General features: G+C 37.4%; 1 protein-coding gene across 1 annotated transcript in view; it reads right to left on the minus strand.

Moving 5' to 3' along the window:
* The window catches only part of LOC125790043 (dolichyl-diphosphooligosaccharide--protein glycosyltransferase subunit STT3B-like), a 180,810-nt gene that overhangs the window by 52,816 nt on the left and 105,822 nt on the right, over positions 1-22,172 (minus strand). Inside the window, exons 3-4 of the mRNA XM_049473139.1 lie at positions 15,520-15,807; positions 1,070-1,135 (exon numbers count right to left, since the gene is read on the minus strand). Coding sequence (XP_049329096.1) covers positions 1,070-1,135; positions 15,520-15,807 — 354 coding nt within the window. The remainder of the gene's footprint in view (positions 1-1,069; positions 1,136-15,519; positions 15,808-22,172) is intronic.

Raw genomic sequence — 22,172 nt, forward strand, 5'->3', positions numbered from 1 at the left:
CTCCAGTCTTTTCTAACTTGCTGCCTATCACTCTACCTCTCTGCATTTTCAAATCGTCCCACTTTCCTTTTTTTTACCAATAACTTAAAAACGTAAGTTGAATAAACTTGGGTAAATTTGAATAACTCACAGGAAGTTAAGACAATATGTTATTTTAAGTTATTTTTATGTAAAACGAAGGAACTTGAGTTCAATATACTAAACTTGTCATGGCAATTGGAATTGAAAAGAACAAATAAGTTCACATAACTTAATGTGGCTGTAATGTTTTACAGTGTACAATACTATGCACGTGTGTAATTGCATATATCCTGTACAACTAAAATCAATCTGTAACAATTTGTACTTCTCAAATACTGCTATAATGCAAGATGTTAATGTGTAGCTACATAGTTATTAGAAATACTTATAATAAAATGGGACCAACCTGGCAACCTGGGAAACCCTTGCTGTGTGTGGGTGAGCATTATCCTGCTGAAAAATGCTGCTATTAGTTGGAAGTTCTGCATGAGAGGCAGCAACACATGTATCTGCAGGATGTTCTGCACACATCACTGAGATCACTGTTAGTGTTCCTCCTATCACTACTAGGAGTGACTGACTGTCACTGTATGAGATTATCCTCAGATCATCAATCACTCCTGCAGTTTACACTGTGAACTCTTCAGTCCACCTCAAGGGCAGGATTGAAGAGAATCATCATGAGAACTCCATACTCAAACCTAAACATCATCAGATCCCAAACAGAACCTGGATTCATTGGATTGAATTCAAGATTGAATGTACCATCTGTCAAGTCTTTCAACTGGACAAAATGTCTTTGAGTGGATTATACAGAGGCATGCCTAACAGTGAGCCATCTCTCACCAGGAGGTACACTACCCAAAACTTTTACACTCTCTTGTGACATAACCATAGTCTAATCAGATCACACCTGTAATCATTTACATATCTGCCTGAGGCAGAACTGCATGTAGAGTTCTGCAGCAAACTGTAGTGCATTATTTATTAATTAATTTAATTAAATTTTATTTAATGTAATTGAATTTGAATCAGTGCAAGCACTCACCATGTAGAAGTAGCTGAGGCAGCAGCAGATGGTCCAGAAGACGGAGCCGGTTTTGATGGACTTCACCTAAATGCAGGAGAGAGGAGCTCAATTAATATCAATTACAGGACAACACAAGCATTTACTAAAGCACTTTATCCACAGTAAATACACACTTACACTTACACACACATATACACACTCACACTCATATATAACCCACACACTAGGAAAAATACACCCCAGGCCAGTTTTAGCTCTGTAATTAAATGCAAGTCCAGGGATTGAATGGAATTAGCGCTAAGGCTGTGTAGCGGCACTAGAGCTGCTGGATGTGAGGGTTCTTCAATAAGTGTGAGTGGCTTACAAAGGCCACGCCTCCTGAGCACATGAGGGCTCCATTCAAGACTGAATAGAGTGTAAAAGAGAGTGAGAAAAAGAGAAAGATGGAGAGAGAGAGGCAGGATTAAAGAGCTTGAGCTGAATAGGTTATTAGCAGATAAAGGCAGGAAAGGGGGATAAAGGACACTGGCAACACAGACAAAAGAGAGAAATAAATAAATTAACTTTCATATTCTGAAATTTTTCCTTATTAACTTATAAAACCCACTATAATGGAATGGTTTTAAACCTGAATATGTTTTATATTTTACATTTTTAAAAGGAGCACCTCTTGCTTTTGGCATTTTCTCAGTCAGTTTTATGAGGTAGAGTCACCTGGAATTCAGGCTTTCAGTTAACAGCTGTGCTGAACTCCTCAAGAGTTAATTACTTAAATGTATTGTGTCTTAATGTGTTTCAGAGCATCAGTTGTAAAGTTGTGAAGAGGTAGAGTTGGAATACAGTAAATAGCTCTATGTAACTAATGTTCTAAACCAGATTATAAGAAGCAAGACCTATTCAACTAAGTAAATGAAGGTCAGTCAATGTGAAAAGAAGAATTTCAAGAACTGGCAGTCAATGCAACGACCATTAAACATTATGAGAAGCAAGAACTACTTAACTAAGAAGAAATTAAGTAAATCTGTCAATCTGAAAAGAAGCTTTATATGAACGCTCAATCCTCAAGTATCCTCAAGTGCTGTCGCAAAAAAGACCAACAGAAATGTTATAATGATGAAACTGGCACTCATCAGGGCCACCCCAGGAAAGGAAGAGCGAGAATTTCCTCTGTTGTACAGGATAAGTTCATCAGAGTTACCAGCCGTCTTTCCTCTCATTGGCGCTGGAGTTCTGCTGTAAATACAGTACTGAATATAATTTTACTCATGGCTGGTCAGAATGAGGTGAGTTCAGTAAAGATCTGATTTATAATGTAAGAATCTCACACTGAGTGTGATCTGTGATCCTTGGCGGGAAGCTCCGTATAACTAAACGACTGGAGTATAAATCTCCTGCCGGCAGCGTTGACCCACAGCGCTCTCATACGTATGATCCGTGCTGGCGTTCCCGCGTCCGGCTGTTCAGGGTAATGGCCTGGAGCCGACGGGGGGCTGTTCACTGTTCCCCTGCTGATCTGTGGCTTTAGAGGTACTCAGCCTCCTGCTCTGAACGCTGGGAGGTCTGTTAATATCTGATCTATAACCTCTAAAAAACAAACAGCTGATTTATTTAATATGGTTCTGGGCCTCGTTAAGAAAGAGAGCTCGTTAGTGGTGTCCGCAGGTGTTGCTACAGCTTACGCCAGGTTCAAACCAATAACTGTAGAAAAACAGGGCCACCATGTTTCAATACCTACTGCTGTATATAAATTGTTTGATTGTTGTCTAAAACCAGATTTTGCACAGTAGAGCGAACAGAGGTAAAGCTAGACTCCCAGACCAAGCTCAGTGTCTCAGACTGCCTTCATTGAGTTTACAGCACAACCTAAAATACCAAAAGCAAAACTTATTTTCCCCTGATACCTAATTTACTTATAGAGTAAGATTGATTTCCTAAAAGTAAAAGTACAGGGGTTGGAGAATGAAACTGAAACACCTGGTTTTAGAGCACAATAATTGATTGTGGTGACGGACAGTTCTGGTGGAAACAGGAGAGATGAGGTGCACATTGAATTCTGCCGTGATTTGATCAGCCGTGGTTTTATGTTTTTTGGATACAATCCGGGTTAGCACCCGAACATCCCTTTCAGACAGCTTCCTCTTACAGGGTCCACAGTTAATCCTGTTGGATGTGGTTGGTCCTTCTTGGTGGTATGCTGACATTACCCTGGATACCGTGGCTCTTGATGCATCACAAAGACTTGCTGTCTTGGTCACAGATGCTCCAGCAAGACGTGCAACAACAATTTGTCCTCTTTTGAACTCTGATATGTCACCAATAATGTTGTGTGTATTGCAGTATTTAGAGCAGAACTGTGCTCTTACCCTGATAATTGAACCTTCACACTCTGCTTTTACTGATGCAATGTGCAATTAATGAAGATTGGCCACCAGGCTGCTCCAATTTAGCCATGAAACCTCCCACACTAAAATGACAGGTGTTTCAGTTTCATTGTCCAACCCCTGTACATTTAACGTATTTTTTTTTTACCAAAGCACTTACATTTCCACTTTGTATTTGATGCATAAAATAATGTTTTTAACTGACTTCACCCTCAGGTTAATTTTGCAAAATGCTAAAAAAAAATGGGAGGGGCACTGGATGATGTATGGGTTTAGTGGTGGGGCAGTAGGGAGGGCTGATTGGTGGTATTATTGACTGATTGGTGCTGCAGAGGCAGAAATGACCACAATAAAAGTGTTTTTTAAAAGTTAGAAAAGGGTTATTTAACATTTTAAGCAGGATACAAAGGAACACATTTCAACTATTAATGAAAAAAATGATTTATGGTTTAGTTGCTCTTTAATGTGACAACTTACTGGCCGGGACTGAGTACTAATGCTAGCAATCGAGTCCAGCATGTCCAACTACACTAATGTTAGCTTTCTCTAAACAACAGCATGTAATAACTATGTAATAACAACATGCTTAATAATGGTATGATTAACTAGCTAGTTAGCTATATAGCAGCTCTACTACAACTTAGCTACTCCATGTACTCTGTTCACATGGTCTGTTCAAGCCAACTGTTGGAATTGTTGGACACTGGAGATGAAGAACATATATAATATAGAGTACCAATCAAAAGTTTGGACACACTATCTCTTTAAAAAATAAAAATCATTTTTTACACTAATACTTAAGTAATCCAGACTATGAAGGAACACATAAGGAATCATGTAATAATGTAAAAGTGTTAAACAAACCAAAATACTCTGTGAAGAAGCATTTAGGTGCTCTTATCTATGTAACAAAAGATAATTCTTGCTCTTCCTTTTTAATGGGGCAGTCCTGATGATAAGTGCCAGTTTCATCATTATAACATTTTAATAGTCATTGCATTGACTGGCAGTTCTTAAAATTCTTATTTTCGCATTCACTGACCATTTTTTTCTTTATTTAGTTGAGTAGTTGTTGCTTCTCATAATCTGGATTCGAACATTACTCAAATACTCACTATTCACTGTATACCTGTAACTCTACCTCTTCACTACTTTACTTTAACTGATGCTCTCAAACACTTTATTAAGAGACAAGAAATTCAAGTAATTAACTCTTGATGAGTTCAGCACAGCTGTTAACTGAAAGCCTGAATTCCAGGTGACTCTACCTCATAAAGCTGACTGAGAAAATCCAGCAGCGATGTGAAAAAAAAAAAACATAAAAAAAACATATTCTGGTTTATTTAACACTTTTTTTGTTTATTAAATAATTCCATGTGTTTTTCCTCATAGTTTGGGCGAGTTCAGTATTGCAGGTCTGCAGGTGAAGAGAACTGCTCTGATTTCTCCACAGCTGAGTTACAGCACAGCCCAAATTACTACCACAGGGGATACACACACACACACACTACACTACACTACACTACACACACACAGTCAGTGTGAAGAGATCAAACGATAATGACTACATAGCTCAGCAGAGAGAGAGAGAGATGTATCTATCCATATCTATCTGTATTGAGAGGTGTAGGGTGTAGAGTGTGATGAAATCTATATACAGGAATAAAACTGAGGAGCTACAGGGTGAGACAGGCCTGCAGATCTACAATAGCTCTATAGACAGACAGGTAACGGCTCTGCTGGATGACTCTGCAGCTCCTGGACACTTTCCGACAAAACACGGGTTAACTTCCTGCTCTACGCTGATGACCTGCTGCTTCCATCCTCCACAGAGCACAGCTTACAGCAGCTGCTGCACCTACTGCACCAGTACAGCTCTCTAGATAGCACTAGATAGATAGATAGATAGATAGATAGATAGATAGATAGATAGATAGATAGATAGATAGATAGATAGATAGATAGATAGATAGATAGATAGATACATAGATAGATAGAGAGATAGATAGATAGATACACTGTAAAAAGTTTCCTGTAAATTTTACAGCAAGTTAATGGCAAAAAAGTTGCCAATAAGAGATTGTAAATTTACAATAATTCACTGTAATAGAAAATCACAATATTGTACTGTTTAATTAGAACAGTAAATTACTGTAGTAGAATTACAGTGCATTACCACCTCTTTACAGTAAGTATTGTCATAAATAAATACATTATAACACTGTAATCCATCTTAACAATAACCAGCTGTAATAAACATTTTTTACAGTCTTTACCTGGCAACTCGAGTTGCCAATAAAAGATTGTACATTTACAGCAATTCACTGTAGGAGAATATTACAACATAATACTTTTTTTTGAACAGTCAATTACTGTAAAATAACTTACAGTACATTACCACTTTTTCCAGTAGGTAATGGTATGAATGCATATAAATACTGTAATTATTCTTTACAATAACTAGCTGTAACTCTTTTTTTCCCCCTGTCTTTCCCTGGCAACCCAAGTTGCCAATAAAATACTGTAAAATTGTTAATAATATAAATCTTGAAAAAAAACAGCTTTTTTCCATATAGTTAGAAGAAATTTAAAAGTACAAATAGTATTTCAAAAGATAAAACATACAACATTTGTTCCCATCAAGTATTTATTATAAAAAAAAGTCTGTCACAATATGTACCACTTTTAGTTTCATTCAAATTTCACAGTAATCTGTATTAGAACATTGTCAAATGATATATATTTTCCAAAATACATTTGTTTTCCCATATATAAAATATTCTATGTACTGCTTCAAAACAACTCAGGTTACATCTATATATCCTAATCTGGGATCACACAGGGGAGTATAGGAAAGAACAGAAATCTGTTGAAGAATCACTCCACAGGAACAATAAGAATAACAGGCTGCTAATTTACATTAACATAACATAACATAAAGAGGAAATACACTGTATTTTGGTATAAAAAAATAAAAAATAAACTGCAACAAACACAATAAAAATAAAAAGTGTTAAATAAACCATATGTTTTAGATTTTAGATTCTTTAGGTTGTTGCAAGAGTTACCAGCCCCAAAAAAACAAAAGTTCACAGCACCCCAGATAAGAGATACATATTTTGCTTTGTTTAACAATTAAAATAAATACCATTAAAATAAAAAATGAAGTCATTCAGACCATGAATGAACACTTAAGTACTAAACTTAAGTGTTCATTCATGGTCTGAATGACTTCAGTATTACAATGTAAGAAAAATAAATAAATAAAAATAAATAAATGAATGAAAAGGTGCATCAACTTGTGACAAGTACTGTATGCTATTAGATTTACAACCAACTTACACGCAGTCAATAGGCAAACATATCTACTAGTACATACCAAAACTACAAAAAATGTTAAACATAAATTTGACATTTTGTCTTTTTGTAATAATCATGAAGATAAATAAACATTTTCACATTATGCAGTAGTATGCTGAAGACAACATTTACACCGACATGCAAAGCCAGTCGAAGTCCATTAATTTCCTTAGAAGGCTGCAAACTTTGACATTCATGGAGTGTTTTTTCTTCTCCACTACCTTTCCACTTCTTTTGCTCAGCACCTGCTCAGTAGATGTCTTAGAGCCAGTGGTTGGGTTGATTCCCACAAAACATCTGCACAGTCAGAAAAAGAGCTGTATTAGAACATTTTAAGACAGCGTCTATAGGGCAGTTGTAATCTGTAATGTTCTATTTTCAAATGAATTCCCTCTATATACATTTCTAATCTCAATTGCAACAGTTTATTTAGGTGCTATCCTTTTAAAATGCTACAATAATATATTACTTAAGTTATGTGTTTAGTGGGATATAAACAAATAATTGTTTTTGTTGGGCTATGTATTTTAAAAAGTCCTAAAATTAAAATTTTATTCCATCATACACAAGAATGTGAGGCATTTGACCTTTTTTTGCACATTTCTAAAGGAAATTAAAATACAGTTAATTAAAAATGACTTCATATTTAGTACATGCAAATGACTGACTCATGACCAATATGTTTTGGCTGCGAGGTCTTATTGAAATTTTTTTGTGTGTGTTGAAGTTGGCTCATGATTACTGTGTGATACTGATGTACATTCAATCATGTTAGAAATCCAAATACAGCTTTAATCATTTTAACATATTTAAACAAATATGCGGCTCAACTTTTTTAAACTAACATTAAAAAAAAAACAAAGAAAAATGTACCCAAGTAAACCATTTACCAAATTAAAGGGATGAATTATACTGAAAGAAAAGGGGAAAAAAAAAACACCACACCCCTAAACAAAATCACACCCAAAGCGAAAGTGTTGGACTTTTAAGTAACCAAATAAATAATGTGGAACTATTTTTTGAATAACACTCATTTACCTTTGGATAAAGTCTAGAGTGCATGAGGCCTCTTTTTGGTATTCCAAATTAAAGTTGTGGAATGAGGCAAACAAAGCTGCCAAGCCTGCAGCAAAGTTGGGATGTGAAGACAAGACCACCTGACCTTCTATACTCATCATCCAATTTGCTGAGGTCAGTGTCTCACCTTAAATAGTTAAACATTTATTCATTAATATAAATGTCTCTGACCAACCCAAGTTGCAATAGTAAACTAATTTAGTACCTTGAACAATCAATCTTGGAGAGTCTGGTAAAACTGATTCCTCCACATCTGCTGGTGTGGCTGTGGCCTAAAGCACAAACATATATACAATAGACTAATATAAAAGACATAATTTCAGATTCACTCTAACAAATAACCCCACAAGTTTTGGAAACTGAAAGCAGAAGTCAAATAATAAGAGTAATTATTTAAATGCAGATTAAATTTACTTACATCAACATGGTGCCAGTATGGTAGCTCGACCTTGACAGAATTTGCTGGACTTCATTTGTTGGTTTTTGGTGAAAAAAGTTAACGATCATCTTCCCTCTGTGCTCAATTGCATCAGTAATTTTTTCAAGGATAGAGATGTCAGTTAACAGCTTAAAGTGATTATAAATTTCTTTTGGTGTAAAAAGAAATGGCCAGCCAGTTTTGAGCTCCACAATAGATGGGGCTGGACTTGCATTGATGGTTTTTCGTTGCAAGTAGTAGGTCCTCTCCATGAGCTGAGTAATGTGCCCTCTCTCTGCTGCTGCTGGACCCTCACGAGCATAAAGCTCTTTCATTTCCTCCTGCTTCTCTTTCAGAATTGACTCAGTTTCCCCTTGAGGACAATCAGGTTGCCATCTGATGCACCCATATTGGTCCGATGGCCCTTTTGCTCGGTTTGTAGTTGGTGAACTGGAGTGTCCTTTCATCCTTCTGCGCCTTCCTATTACACTGTTACGGTTGAGGTGTTCAACTCGCGTTTTTAGCTGGTTCACCAGTGAAGCAAACCCACTTCCAATTCTGGTGCCATCTTTTAGAATGTCTGCAAAACTTTCTGGATATTCCTTAACAACCATCTTGGCGACTGTAACGCAGTCTGATCTAGTAGGATTGGGCTCAATAAGTCTTATTTCGTCTACAATGACTTATCATCTCCCGACGGTCTCGAGGAGTAGGCCGCTGTTGTGCATTTATCGAGAGTTTTATTCCTTGGGGCATCTTGCTCCATGGGACCTTAAACTTGTCGAGCCAAGTACTAAGATCTATTACTCTGGATCTGTCATTTGGGCTGGATGTACTTGGTGTACTGATGGTGGGTTGGCTATTCCTTAGACTTCTTGATACGTCTGCAGGTGTTGGACTTTGGACATCTGAACGAAGAACAGAACTTAATTCTTCTGAAAACAATAAAGAAATGCAGAATTGTTACATTAGATAAAGAGTTTCAAAAGAACACTTGGGGGACCAAACTAACAATTAGTATTTACCATGCTTTGAGAGATACTCTTTTTTGCTACTCATTTATTTAGATGCAGAAAGTCTGCCAGAATCAATATACTGTAGAATGAGTTTTCCAGTTATAGTTTCTATTTCTATTTATCCCGATATACTTTTTAGTACTTTCAGAGGTGTGAAGCTTGTTACCAAAAAGTTAGGTTGTGCCTGGATATAAGCCACAATAGTGACATTCTATTTAATACTCTCCAGGGAGAACACTATAGTCTAGATGGAAACAGGGGTCCACGAGCACATAGTGGATTTTTTTTCATCACCTGTTTTTCCTAAACTTTGAAGTGTCTATTTTAAGATTCTGACAGGTAACAGGATGAAATAATGTCCCATGATATTTATTTTTAACCCTTTAATGCATCTATAGCAATTCTGAACCTGAAAAAAATTATGAAGAAATTGGCACATCTCCTTGAGTTCACGAACTTTACAGATAAATGAGCACACTTTTCCATACAATTCTGGGCCAAGGAAGTCAATAGAATGGTTATTTCTAAGTTTTTTAAACATTTTGACTCTTATCTGGGACAAAGAAAAAGCAGAAAATGTTAAATGTGACTGTATGTTTTCACATTATACTAATTCCTGCACACTAAATAAAAACATCCTGAGATTGTACTTAATCCTTAAAGTGTGTAATTTGAGATTCTGACGGGTAACAGGACAAAACATGTCCCGTGGGGCTTATTTTTAATTTTTTACTACATCTATCCCAGTGCCAAACCTAAAAAATGAAATTGGCATAGCTCATTCAGTTAAAAACCTACACAACCAAATGAACACACTTTTCCATACAATTGACACATGTTGACTTAATTCTGGGACAAAAAAGATACAAAAATTAGCAGAAAATGTTATGATCACCTGTATGTTTTCACATTATATTTCCATTATAACCCTAGTCTATTTTTAGATCCTGACAGGTACCAGGACAAAAAAAGTAATTAGCTGCAGAACTAATTGATGATAAAATTCAACAATGTACTAAAAATAAAATATTAGTATAGTGGGGTACTAATAATTTTTATCCTCATTATCACCATTGAAGAGATCATCAAAGTCTCTTTTAAATCTCAGTCCCTTCCTCCAGATCATCGGTCCCCTCTCCAATCAATTCTGTCTCTTCTGCTCTTGCAAAAATGTCAACAAGAGAAGGAGGGAAGATGGGGCAAACTGACCAGACCGGCTCCAACACCCCCTCTTCCATTGTCTTCTCCCAACTCATGCACTGATCGTAAGGGTTTGGCCTTTCAGGTTTTGGCTGATCTGTCCTTTCTTAGAAGCCAACCCTGTAGTTTACTCTGTCTACTTTAAAACTTGCATCCAGGGCTCTGTTAACACCCACCATCTTTTGCAGCATCTTGGTTCTCACAGCATCAATGGAGGTCAGTTGACCATGGACATACATAACATTATCTCCTGTTGGAGCTCATTGCTGTCCTGCCACAATGTACCAAGCTGCAGCTTCTTCAAGAGAGCTACTTTTCCCTTGCCCTTGAGAGCACTGGTGCAGCATAGTATCCCAGAAGAGTGCTGCAGTATTTAGATCCCAGAGCTCCAGCTAGCTCAGAGACATTCACTACATGCTAAGGTTGACACTGCTGACATGGTAAAGGAGGTTCAGTAATGTGTCTGTGTTCGGGGTCCTCATCACACTGGACTTGTACCCCCACTTTACAGCTTGATGGAGGTACAGGAAAACACGGGTGTCTGTCTCCTCCTTGTTTGACTGCAGGGCGTGGATCTCTGAAACCTAAACCCTTAACAAAATGTAAATTTTTTAACACATACCTGTATATTGAACACACTACAATTCTAGCGCTCCATTCAAAAGTTTTTATAGCGTTTGATATGTGATGACAGCCACAGTTAAGCACCGATAACTATGGTCTAGCTAGTTGCCGAGCTACCCACTGTCTTATAGAATTACTACAAACCTAGCTAGCCAGCTAACACTAAGTAACTATAGTGTATGTCAGCTAAATAAACTGTAGTTAGCTCGCTAGCTAGCGAGGTAACGTTAGCTACATTTAGCTGATATACACCACAGTTAATTAATTAGTGCTAGCTAGCTAGCTAGGTTGGTAGTCATTCCATTAGACAGCAGTTAGCTCGCTAGCTAGCTACATTTAGCTGACATACACCACAGTAACTTGCTGCTAACTAGCTTGACTGTAGTTAGCTAGCTGGCTAGCTAGCTAACCTAGATAATCTAGCTGCATGGCACACCTTTAAACCAAATAAAGAGTTAAACTAAGTAGTTAGATGTTTTATCAACCGATGATACTTAGGTTAATAAAACACACATTCCAATACAACACTCCAAATAACTTCAATATGTTCCATCTAACCAATAACCAATGAACAGAACCAACAAAGCTAACAAATGCTACTCTAACAACAACTAGCTAGCAAACTCTCTAAATAAACCAGGTTTGGCTTGCTAATAAGCCTCACGTAGCACCACGTGAATCTAGTCTAATTTAAAAAGATTCCTAAAACAAAGGTTAATTCTTACTCACAAATGCAGGTGTTCTTGGAGTTTTCCTCAGGTGGGTGATCTCAAGAACAGCAGTAAATCCTGAGGAAACTTCTTCTTTCCAGGGGAAAACAGAACTGCCTCTTTGCCCCCAGTAGGTTATGGTTAAATACACAGGTGGCAGTTGTATTTGTAGGGCATCCCATGATGCATTGCGTTCTACAGTTTTACAATGGAAAATCGTTAAACAGTTATTTACTGTATGGTTTTACTGTAAAAAATACAGCAATTGGTTACAGTGTAGATAGATAGATAGATAGATAGATAGATACATAGATAGATAGAGAGATAGATAGATAGATAGATAGATAGATAGATAGATAGATAGATAGATAGATAGATAGATAGATAGATAGATAGATAGATAGATAGATAGATAGATAGATTGATCGATCACACTGTCCTTCTGCACCCTGTACTGTTTCTCTTTCTGAACTGTGCAGCACTGAATTAAAACTCCACCAGACCGAAAGAGAGAGAGAGAGAAAAAGAGAGAGAGAGAGATTATATTTGTATAAATGCATACAATATGTTTGTGTGTGTTTGTTGTCCTCTAGCATCCTCTAGCATCACAATAAACTGCCAGCAGTCAAACACATAAAAGAGCTTTGCTATATGAAAGACAGATATAACCCAGCTGCTTTCTCTCTTTCAAACACTATACTACACAGCCCATAATATATACAGTGATTTTTATTATTTATTATTTCATATTGTTTATTATATTAAATAATAAACTCATCTAACTCATCCAAACTATGAAGAAAAACGTATGGAATAATTTAGTAAGGAAAAAGGTGTTAAACAAACCAGAATATGTTTTATATTTTACATTCTTACATGACAGTTTTGCACATCTCTGCTGGAATTCAGGCTTTCAGTTAACAGCTGTGCTGAACTAGTCAATGACACCTTAGTCTGTATCTGTCTTGTGTTCTTTCCTCTTTCCTCTTTTTGCTTCAATGTGCTTCTGTCCCCAACCATGTGCTCTTTTAAGCACATGGCCTTGTTTTGTTATTGTCTTGTCTCTGTCCTGGCCCCACCCTAGCTATTAGTGTTGTCACTCTTGTTTGTAACCCCGCCCCCCTTGTTTTCTTCCCCAGTTGTTCCTCACCCTCTTGCATTTAAGCCCCTTTGTTTTCAGAGTTTGGTGGTAAAGTCTTTTGTGTGCTCCCATGCCATGTATGCATGTCAGATTTGTGTCTTACACCGGTGTTATTTTCAGTTTTTGATTTTTTTTTTGTTTAGTTTTGTTTAGTCTTTGTTCTATTATTACTTTACCATACAATCTGTATCTTTGCACTACTAAACACTCCTGACACTTTACTGTACATCCAGTATATTCACACTCCGAGACATTTTGAAACTTTACTGAACAACCTGTAATTACTTGCACTTCTGGACACTACTGTCATTTTACTGTACATCCGGTACATTTGCACTCATGGACACCTTTACGTTCTACTAAATACACTATAATACTTGCACAGGTTTTTATTTTTCAGTATAGTTGTATCAGCTGATACCTGTTTTTCCATTTTATCTTATTTATTTTGTATTACTGCACTACCTCCTATTTACAGTCAGGTTACCTTTATACTTTGTACAGTTTTTTTGTATTGTTTGTATTTATATATGTATATATATATTCTTGTATATATCTTATAATAGTTTTAATTTTCTTACTGCACCTTTACCTACTTCTTATTTTATTATACTGTATCACCCCTGTTATTGTTTGTGCTTCTGTGTTGTTTTTTCTGTAACTGCTGCTGGCTGCTAAATTTCCTTCGGGATCAATACAATATCTGTCTGTCTATCTATCCATCTATTTATCTTGTTCTTGTCTTTGTTAATTAATGATCCCAGTCATGTTATTTAGTTGTTTTTTTCCGTGTCCTGTGTTTGTTTTACCTTTTGCTTTATTTATCTATTTTTGTTATAATAAAATAAGACCTGCATTCATGTCCACCTCTTACCCTTCCATTTGTGAGAGTCAAGAGTTAATTACTTGAATTTCTTGTCTCTTAATCTGTTGTCAAAGATGTGAAGAGGTAGAGTTGGTATACAGTGATTTTTGAGAAATTCTCTAATCTATATTATAGACAGAATTGCTCAAATCATCAAGTATCCTCAAATGCAGTGATAGCAAAGACCATCAAAAACGTTATGATGGTGAAACTGGCACTCATCAGCACCGTTCCAGGAAAGAAAAAGCAAGAGTTAGGTCTGTTGCACAGGATAAGTTCATATCTAGTTAAATATCTGCCTGAGACCGAACTGCATGCTAAGATTTGCAGCAATTCAGAGATTTAAAACATTAATTTTATTTTTTTGCTCCTCAAAAATAGCAAATTCTCTTCCTCACACACAAAAGGAGTCAGTGTGAATACACGGTTTCAGAGGTCTTCTCTTTGAAATCTGATAAGCAGTGTAAAAGCAGAGCAGCTTTTCACTCCAGCTCTGTAAGGAGCACCTGATTCCGCTAATTAGTCTCCTTTCATCGTTAAGGATAAGAGCTCGTTAGGGAAATCAGGTGATGCTGAGTGAGGCTGGATCTATTACCTGGAGCCCAGCAGGATTCACTGCACTGCGGTTTAATGTTTCCCTGAATCCACCTCATCCTATTCTAATGAAGCCCACGGTGAATCATGTGAGATATAGAGAACAGATAAATTCAATCTATCTATCTATCTATCTATCTATCTATCTATCTATCTATCTATCTATCTATCTATCTATCTATCTATCTATCTATCTATCTATCTATCTATCTATCTATCTATCTATCTATCTATCTATCTATCTATCTATCTATCTATCTATCTAACAGCAATGTCCCAACACATAGGTTAAATTTGGTGTTTGGTTTGGTTGATTTAATTGTTAGTTTTGAGGTTTGTTGTGTCTTTATGGGTCAGATTTTGGATTGGTTTGTTTTTGGTTTTAGGGTTTAGTTTTGGATTTGATTTAGGGGGATTGTTTTGAGGTTTGTTGTGTCTTTAAGGGTCAGATTATGGGTTGGTTTAGGGGTTGGATTTGGCATTAATTGATTAATTGGCTCTGGGAGACTTTAAGTTGGTTTGGGTTAGTTTTTGGTTTTGGGGGTTGATTTCATATGTTTAGATGACTGGGTTTGGGAGTTAGTTCTGAAGATTGCTCTGTAAAGGTTGGGTTTGGTTTTAAGGAGTTTGTTCTAGGGCTTTGTTTTGGGTGTTTGTTTTAAGGTTAGTTGTTTATTTTTCTTTTTTTTAGTTTGAGGGTCTGGTTTTGGGATTAGTTGTTTAATTGGTTTTGAGGTATTGTTTTAAGGTGTGTATCTTTATGGATCAGATTTTTGGTTGATTTGAGGGTCTGGTTTTGGAGGCTCATTTTGATGTTTGTTGCGTCTTCACGGGTCAGATTTTGAAGTGGTTTGTAATTGGTTTTAGGGTTTTTTGTGTCTTTATAAGTGAAGGTTTTGGGTTGGTTTGAGTGGTTGGTTTTGGGTTTAGTTTAATTGGTTTTGGGGGTTCATTATGAGGTTTGTTGTGTTTTTATGGGTCAGAGTTTGGGTTTGTTTGAGGAGTTGGTTTAAAGTTGGTTTTAGGGGTTGTTTCTGGCTCCATTCTGACTGTTAGGAAGCACTGGCTCTGATGATACTCACCCAGAGGTAGTAGGTGAACTGCAGGGCGAAGATGGCGATGCCTTCGTTGTCAAACGAGCCGGCGACAGAGCGAGATATATATCCGGGGACGATGGCGATAAAGCATGCGGCCAGCAGGGCGGCGCCCTGGCTCCACAGCTCCCCCGTCAGGAGGAAGGTGGAGATGGCTGTAAGTCCACTGAACACAGGGGCCAAGAACACACATACGTCCCGGATGTGAACAGTGATGTGGAGCAGACTCAGGGTGTAGTGGATCAGACCTGCTGTTACCATCAGACCTGGATACACCTGTTAAAAACACAAAAAAACACATGCATTCAGTGTTAGATTAGGAACATGTTCTTTACAATGGTAAAAGTATTAAGGTAGTGTTTGAGATTGAGGTTGAGTTTGAGGTTGAGATAGAGGTGGATCTTGAGGCAGAGACTGAGGTAGACATTAAGGTAGAGATTGAGGTTGAGATTGAGGTTGAGGTTAAAATTGAGGTTGAGATTGAAGTAGAGATTGAGGTTGAGATTGAGGCAGAGGTTGAGTTTGAGGTCGAGATAAAGATTGAGTTAGAGATTAAGGTTGAGATTGAGGTTGAGGTTAAAATTGAGGTTGAGATTGAAGTAGAGATTGAGGTTGAGATTGAGGCAGAGGTTGAGTTTGAGGTCGAGATAAAGATTGAGTTAGAGATTAAGGTTGAGATTGAGCTGGAGCTTGAGGCAGAAACTGAGTTTGACTTTGAAGTAGACATAAAGGTAGAGAATGAGGTTGAGATTGAGACTCAGGTAAAGATTAAGGTTGATATTGAGGTAGAGGTTGAGTTTGAGGTTGTGATAGAGATTGAGGTAGATAATGAGGTAGAGGTTGAGTTTGAGGTCGTGATAGAGACTGAGGTAGAGATTGAGGTTGTGCTTGTTGAGAAATGTTGGGTCAGGCCATTATTAAAGATCATTGAAGTCTGAACGATGAAAGACCTGGTATAGATCATCATAGATTCCTCCTCAGCTTCAGCTCACTTTCCCCCACAAGCAAACACATGAATATTTCACCTCCCCACTGTCACTTCTACACCCCTATCTGCAGTCCTGACAGGTCTGATCTGATGGGTTGGACGCTGCAGTGCATGTCCTCCAGTTCTGCAGCTCTGCAGATAAAAGGCCGCTCTAGACACCTTCAGAATCCAGGTCAAGAGATCTGAAGCTACAAGAATGCTTAACAACTCTTTACCCGAACGTTACTACAAAACACTGACATCACACTGAGAAGAGGGACGTTCTCTACCTCTACTCATATCATCTATCTGAGTCTAGTGAAATACAGTCCCCTCCAAAAGTATTGAAACAGTGAGGTCAATCAATTTGTTTCTACTGTAGATTAAAAACCATTTGAGTTTAATATTAAAAGACGAGTTAAAAGATCAACATTTCAGCTTTTATTTCCAGTAATTTACATCTGGATCTGATACACAGTTCAGTCTGAACCCACCCATTTTTCTTATGAGCAAAAGTACTGGATCATGTAACTCTCAGGTGTTTTTTTATTGCTGAGGTGTGTCCTGTTACATTAATTATTCAAACAAATAATACATAGGGCTGGATGTCTGGACGCTCAGTTTTAGATTTGGGTTTTATTTGTGCAGACTGAGCATATTTAGTTAGAAAAGTAACCAACATGAAAATCAGAGAGATATGAGAGTCTACAGGTGAACAACAAGCAACTGTAAAGCTGAGAGAAGATGGAACAAATTTTGTTCATAGCCAGTACAACAGTATGGAATGTCCTGAAGAAAGTCGTCACTGGTGTATTAAGTAACGGATGTTGAAAAGTTAGACCAAGAGAAATCAAAAAAGGAAGTTAGTAACATCAGTAGGAACCTCCAGAGAGCAGGAGTGAGATAACACAATATACTTTTCTCAGTAGACTTAATAAACAAAAGTACAGAATCTTCACCAGAAGATGAAAACCCATAAACAACAATAAGAATAAGAGGACCTGGCTGGAATTTTCCAAGAAGTACAGAAACAAACATGTGGACTGATTATGGACTGATGAGACAAAGAGTAACCTTTACCAAAGTGATGGAAAGACTAAAGTTTGAAGAAATAAAGGATCTGTTCATCTGTGAAACACAGTGGAGGAAGTTTCATGGCTTAAGCTTGCATGGCTTATTCTGGGATGGGTTGATTAATCTCCATTAATGTTTAATGAACTTAGAAGTCAACAGAAACATAAAGAATCATGTAGTAAATTAAACGTGATGAACTTTTCTTACTACAGAGGAAACTCTCACTTGCCTTTCCTTTGGTGGTCCTGATGAGTGCCAGTTTTAATCGTCGTAATGTTTTTGATGGTATTTTTTGAGGATGCTTTCAAAGTTCTTGGAATTTTTCTTTTCAGATTGTTCTGACCTTCTTACTTTACTTAGTTGAGTAGTTCTTGCTTCTCATAATCTGGATTCGAACATTACTCAAATATTCACTATTCACTGTATACCTGTAACTCTACCTCTTCACTACTTTACTTTAACTGATGCTCTCAAACACTTTATTAAGAGACAAGAAATTCAAGTAATTAACTCTTGATGAGTTCAGCACAGCTGTTAACTGAACGCCTGAATTCCAGGAGACTCTACCTCATAAAACTGACTGAGAAAATCCAGCAGAGATGTTTAAAACTGATCATCTAAGATCTAAGCAAGAGGTGCTGCTTTGAAGAATGTAAAATATAAAAAAAAAACATGTTCTGGGTTGTTTAACACTTTTTTGGTCTAGGTATTCATAGAACATTTTAATGTAATGAAAAACACTGAATTTAAGGTGTGTCTAGGCCTGTCATGATAAGATATTTTTGTGAATGATATATTAATGCAATAAACAATTTTTTTTGTAATTATAAGACTACTAAATGCCAAGATAACAGAATAGCATAAAAAAGTAATTAATCATTTATTATAATGAGTTTGGGAATTATATACTTATTTCTTCACATACTTTAGTCCACACTGTGTGTATGGAGTCAGTTATGACACAGTTATTGAAGCATGATTGGCTAAAATACTGTTCACTGTTATATATGAACATACAAATAAACACAACAGACGATATCACGACTATTAAAAATAATTAAGGGTCGTGTTCATTTATTGCAAGATAAATCGATATTTCAATTATTGTGACAGGCCTAGGTGTGTCCAAACTTTTTTTACAAAGCTTACCAACTTTTTGGGGGGAATTGGGTTAGTACCAATGAAACTCATGGTAATGTGGGGTGTGAACAAGCTCCCAAACGTCCCCTACAAACAGCCCTACCAGCTCAAAAACCCACCCATGCTCAGACCCTGAGGGTACAATTGCCCCATAGCACTCACCACCACATTGCTGCAGGGCAACCTGACTACACACACACTTTTTGCAGCATACTGCAATGCATTAAAAAAAAGCCGAAAACATTTCCTGTTCTGTTAAATTCTACACACCAGTCTGAAACGCTCCCAGAGGCTCTCATTAGCACCCTTTAACCTGTTCTCCATTATCCGAACTGAGTTTATACCACTCGAAACCACACTTTCACACTTTATTCTGAATATTTCTGACTCAAACTGCACTAAAACAGCTCGAGAACTTCCACAGAAAGTTCAGACTTTCAATCTACACATTTCACTGCCTGTTATGTGATCCTATTTAATTTTCTTTCCCATTTTCTGCCCAATTTACCCGGCCAATTACCCAACCCACTCATTAGCACTCCCCCTATCACTAGTAATGCTCAAACACCAGGAGTGTGGAGACTAGCACATGCCTCCTCCGATACATGTGAAGTCAGACTCCGCCTCTTTTTGAGCTGCTGCTGATGCAGCATTGCCGAGTAGCGTCGCAGCGCTAACACTCGGAGGAAAGCGCAGCGACTCGGTTCTGATACATCAGCTCACAGACGCAACCTTGTGCTGATCCACATCACCCTAGGAGTGATGAGGGGAAAGAGCACCATCTACTGTACCCATCCAGAGAGAGCAAGGCCAACTGTGCTCTCTCGGGGCTCTGGCAGCTGATGGTAAGCTGCATAATTGGGATTCGAACCAGTGATCTCCTGATCATAGTGGCAGCACTTTAGACTGCTGGACCACTTGGAGCCCAACTTTATATCTTATATCTATCATTTTAGGTATAGCTAAATTAAGGGTATTAAAAAGAGTCCACCCTGCTTTTGCTGGAGTAACTGGCTCTATATTTTGGATCTTTGCTGTGAGAAATTAATTGAATTAATTGAATCAGTGACATGAGCGTCCCAATCTATTTCCTCCAAAAGTATTGGATTGGAAAGATTGATTCCATCATTTCAAAGAACAAACATTACTTTATTTCAGTAATTCAGTTGAAAATGTGAAATTCATATATTATATAGATGTATTAAAACACACAGAGTGATCTATTTTAAACATTTATTTATTTTATTGTTGATGATTATGGCTTACAGCCAATGAAAACCCAAAATCAGTGTTTCAAAAAATTTGAATATTATATAAGACCAATTGGTGCTTTTGGCAGTGTGGGCAGTGTGCTGTCCTGCTGGAAAATGAAATCCGCACCTCCATAAAAGTTGTCAGCAGGCTCTCCAAATTATCACTGATTGGTGGAAACTTCACTTTAGACCTCAAGTAGCTTAGACAGTGTTCATTTACAAATGAAATGTAAAATTTACTGATGATCAGTGATGGTTTGGAGAGACATGTCATCTGCTGGTGTTGGTTTTGATCGCACAAATGGGAGCTACACACTATTAGGCAGGTGTGTTTAATGTTATGACTGATCCTCTGTGGAATAACTGTGTAAATGAACTGGAGGTTGGTTTGCTTTGATAAAATGTAGAGAGTGTTTCCTTGAAAACGCTTCAGAAAAGCCTCTGGAATCAGGTTTTGCTCCATAAGGGATTGAAATATTTCCATTTCTGCTTTCGAGGCACTTCACAACTCCGCCAGCCGAATAATCACCTCCTAACACCTGGAGGAGTTACAGAGATTCAGCTAAAACACGGCTAAACTAACGCTGTGGGTGGTGATATTAGTCTTCTATAGCGAATTCCCATTAAACACATGATACTGTAGACAAGACATGGAACGTACCATCCATCTTCACCCATTATTACTTACTCCAACTTCTATAATGCCCGTAATTAACACACTGACCTGTAGTCAATCTCACTCTGATAACACCTCACAACTTATACAGAAGTGGGCATTCCCGAGTTGTTCACTAAAGAAAACACTCCATGACTAAGACACTAATAGTGCTTCAATCTCTGCCCTATAATAATTTATAGTAGTTACGACGTTATTATTCATTACAACTGTAGGGCCATATTCAATTGATTTACAGATGAACTGCCAACCGTGTACTGTGCAGCTTGATTTAAGGCGTGTTAGTGTGTCTTTGCTATCGTAACAATGGGAAAAGTACACCTTGCAGAGTTTGAAACAATCAAAATCATGTACTAATTCACTTAATTAATCATAGATGTGGATAATTTTGGGCGTAACATTTAATAAACTAATCAGAGTGTCTCTTGCTCATCATTCTCTTTAAGAGTAGATCAGGTGAGCTCTGACTTTGGTGGATTGCTATTGTAACGGTGGAGCTACCTGGACGTGTTCAACAAACTCTTCTCAGCAGAGGAAGCTGAGCTGCTGGTTGACGCTGTGAAGGAGCTCCAGCAGCTCATTTACGGGAACAGCAATGTTATTTTATTTACTATTCTGTTTATTGTTGATGTAAAAGTTGGGTTTGTGCTGCTGTGTGTTCATGTGTGTGTAATAAGTGAGGGGGTATGCTCGGCTCGGCGCCTGTGTTACCAAGATAGCAATGAACAATAAATGTTAAAGTGCACCGTAAACTATAGCAAACTAATTACCTCAACTAACTTTATTAAGTTTCTTATTAAAAGTAGGTCTTGAATTCTAGTTGAGGCCAAACCAACTACTCTGCACTACTGCACATGCTCAGTTTGACACTTTAGTTAAACAGGGACTACTGAGCAATTCTGCAGGGGTTTTTACCTGATGTTGGTCACACTATTCACATATTGGGCGTGTCCTCCTATCTTTCACTCACAATCAACAGTGAATTTTAATGGCAAAAATAATTTGAAGATACATTTTAAAGTTACACACACAGAAACAAATTATTATTATTTGGTTGACCCAACATTTAAAAAAGTGCAGTAAGTTGCCCTGAAATGTTGAATTTTCTCAACTTTTTCTTTTTCACAATGTAGGGCCCATTATTTTTGGTGAAAATTCAGGTTTTGTTGGTTAGTGGTGAAGCTCTTCAATCCTGTCTTTGAGGTGGACTGAAGAGTTCACAGTGTAAACTGCAGGAGTGATTAATGATCAGTGACAGTCAGTCACTCCTAGTAGTGATAGGAGGAACACTAACAGTGATCTCAGTGATCTGTGCAGAACATCCTGCAGATACATGTGTTGCTGCTTCTTATGCAGAACTTCCAACTGATAGCAGCATTTATGGGACAAATGGGGACAGCAGCGATGGTGCAACACCTGACTGATACACAGTTTTCTTTATAAGGCCAGTTGGACTGAAGTACTGAAATATTAGTAAACTTGCTGTAAAACTTGATGCCAGTGCACACATTTCAGATCACAGCTGTATTTC

The sequence above is a fragment of the Astyanax mexicanus genome, unplaced genomic scaffold (assembly GCF_023375975.1).
Source record: "Astyanax mexicanus isolate ESR-SI-001 unplaced genomic scaffold, AstMex3_surface scaffold_34, whole genome shotgun sequence".
Classification (NCBI taxonomy): Eukaryota; Metazoa; Chordata; class Actinopteri; order Characiformes; family Acestrorhamphidae; genus Astyanax; species Astyanax mexicanus.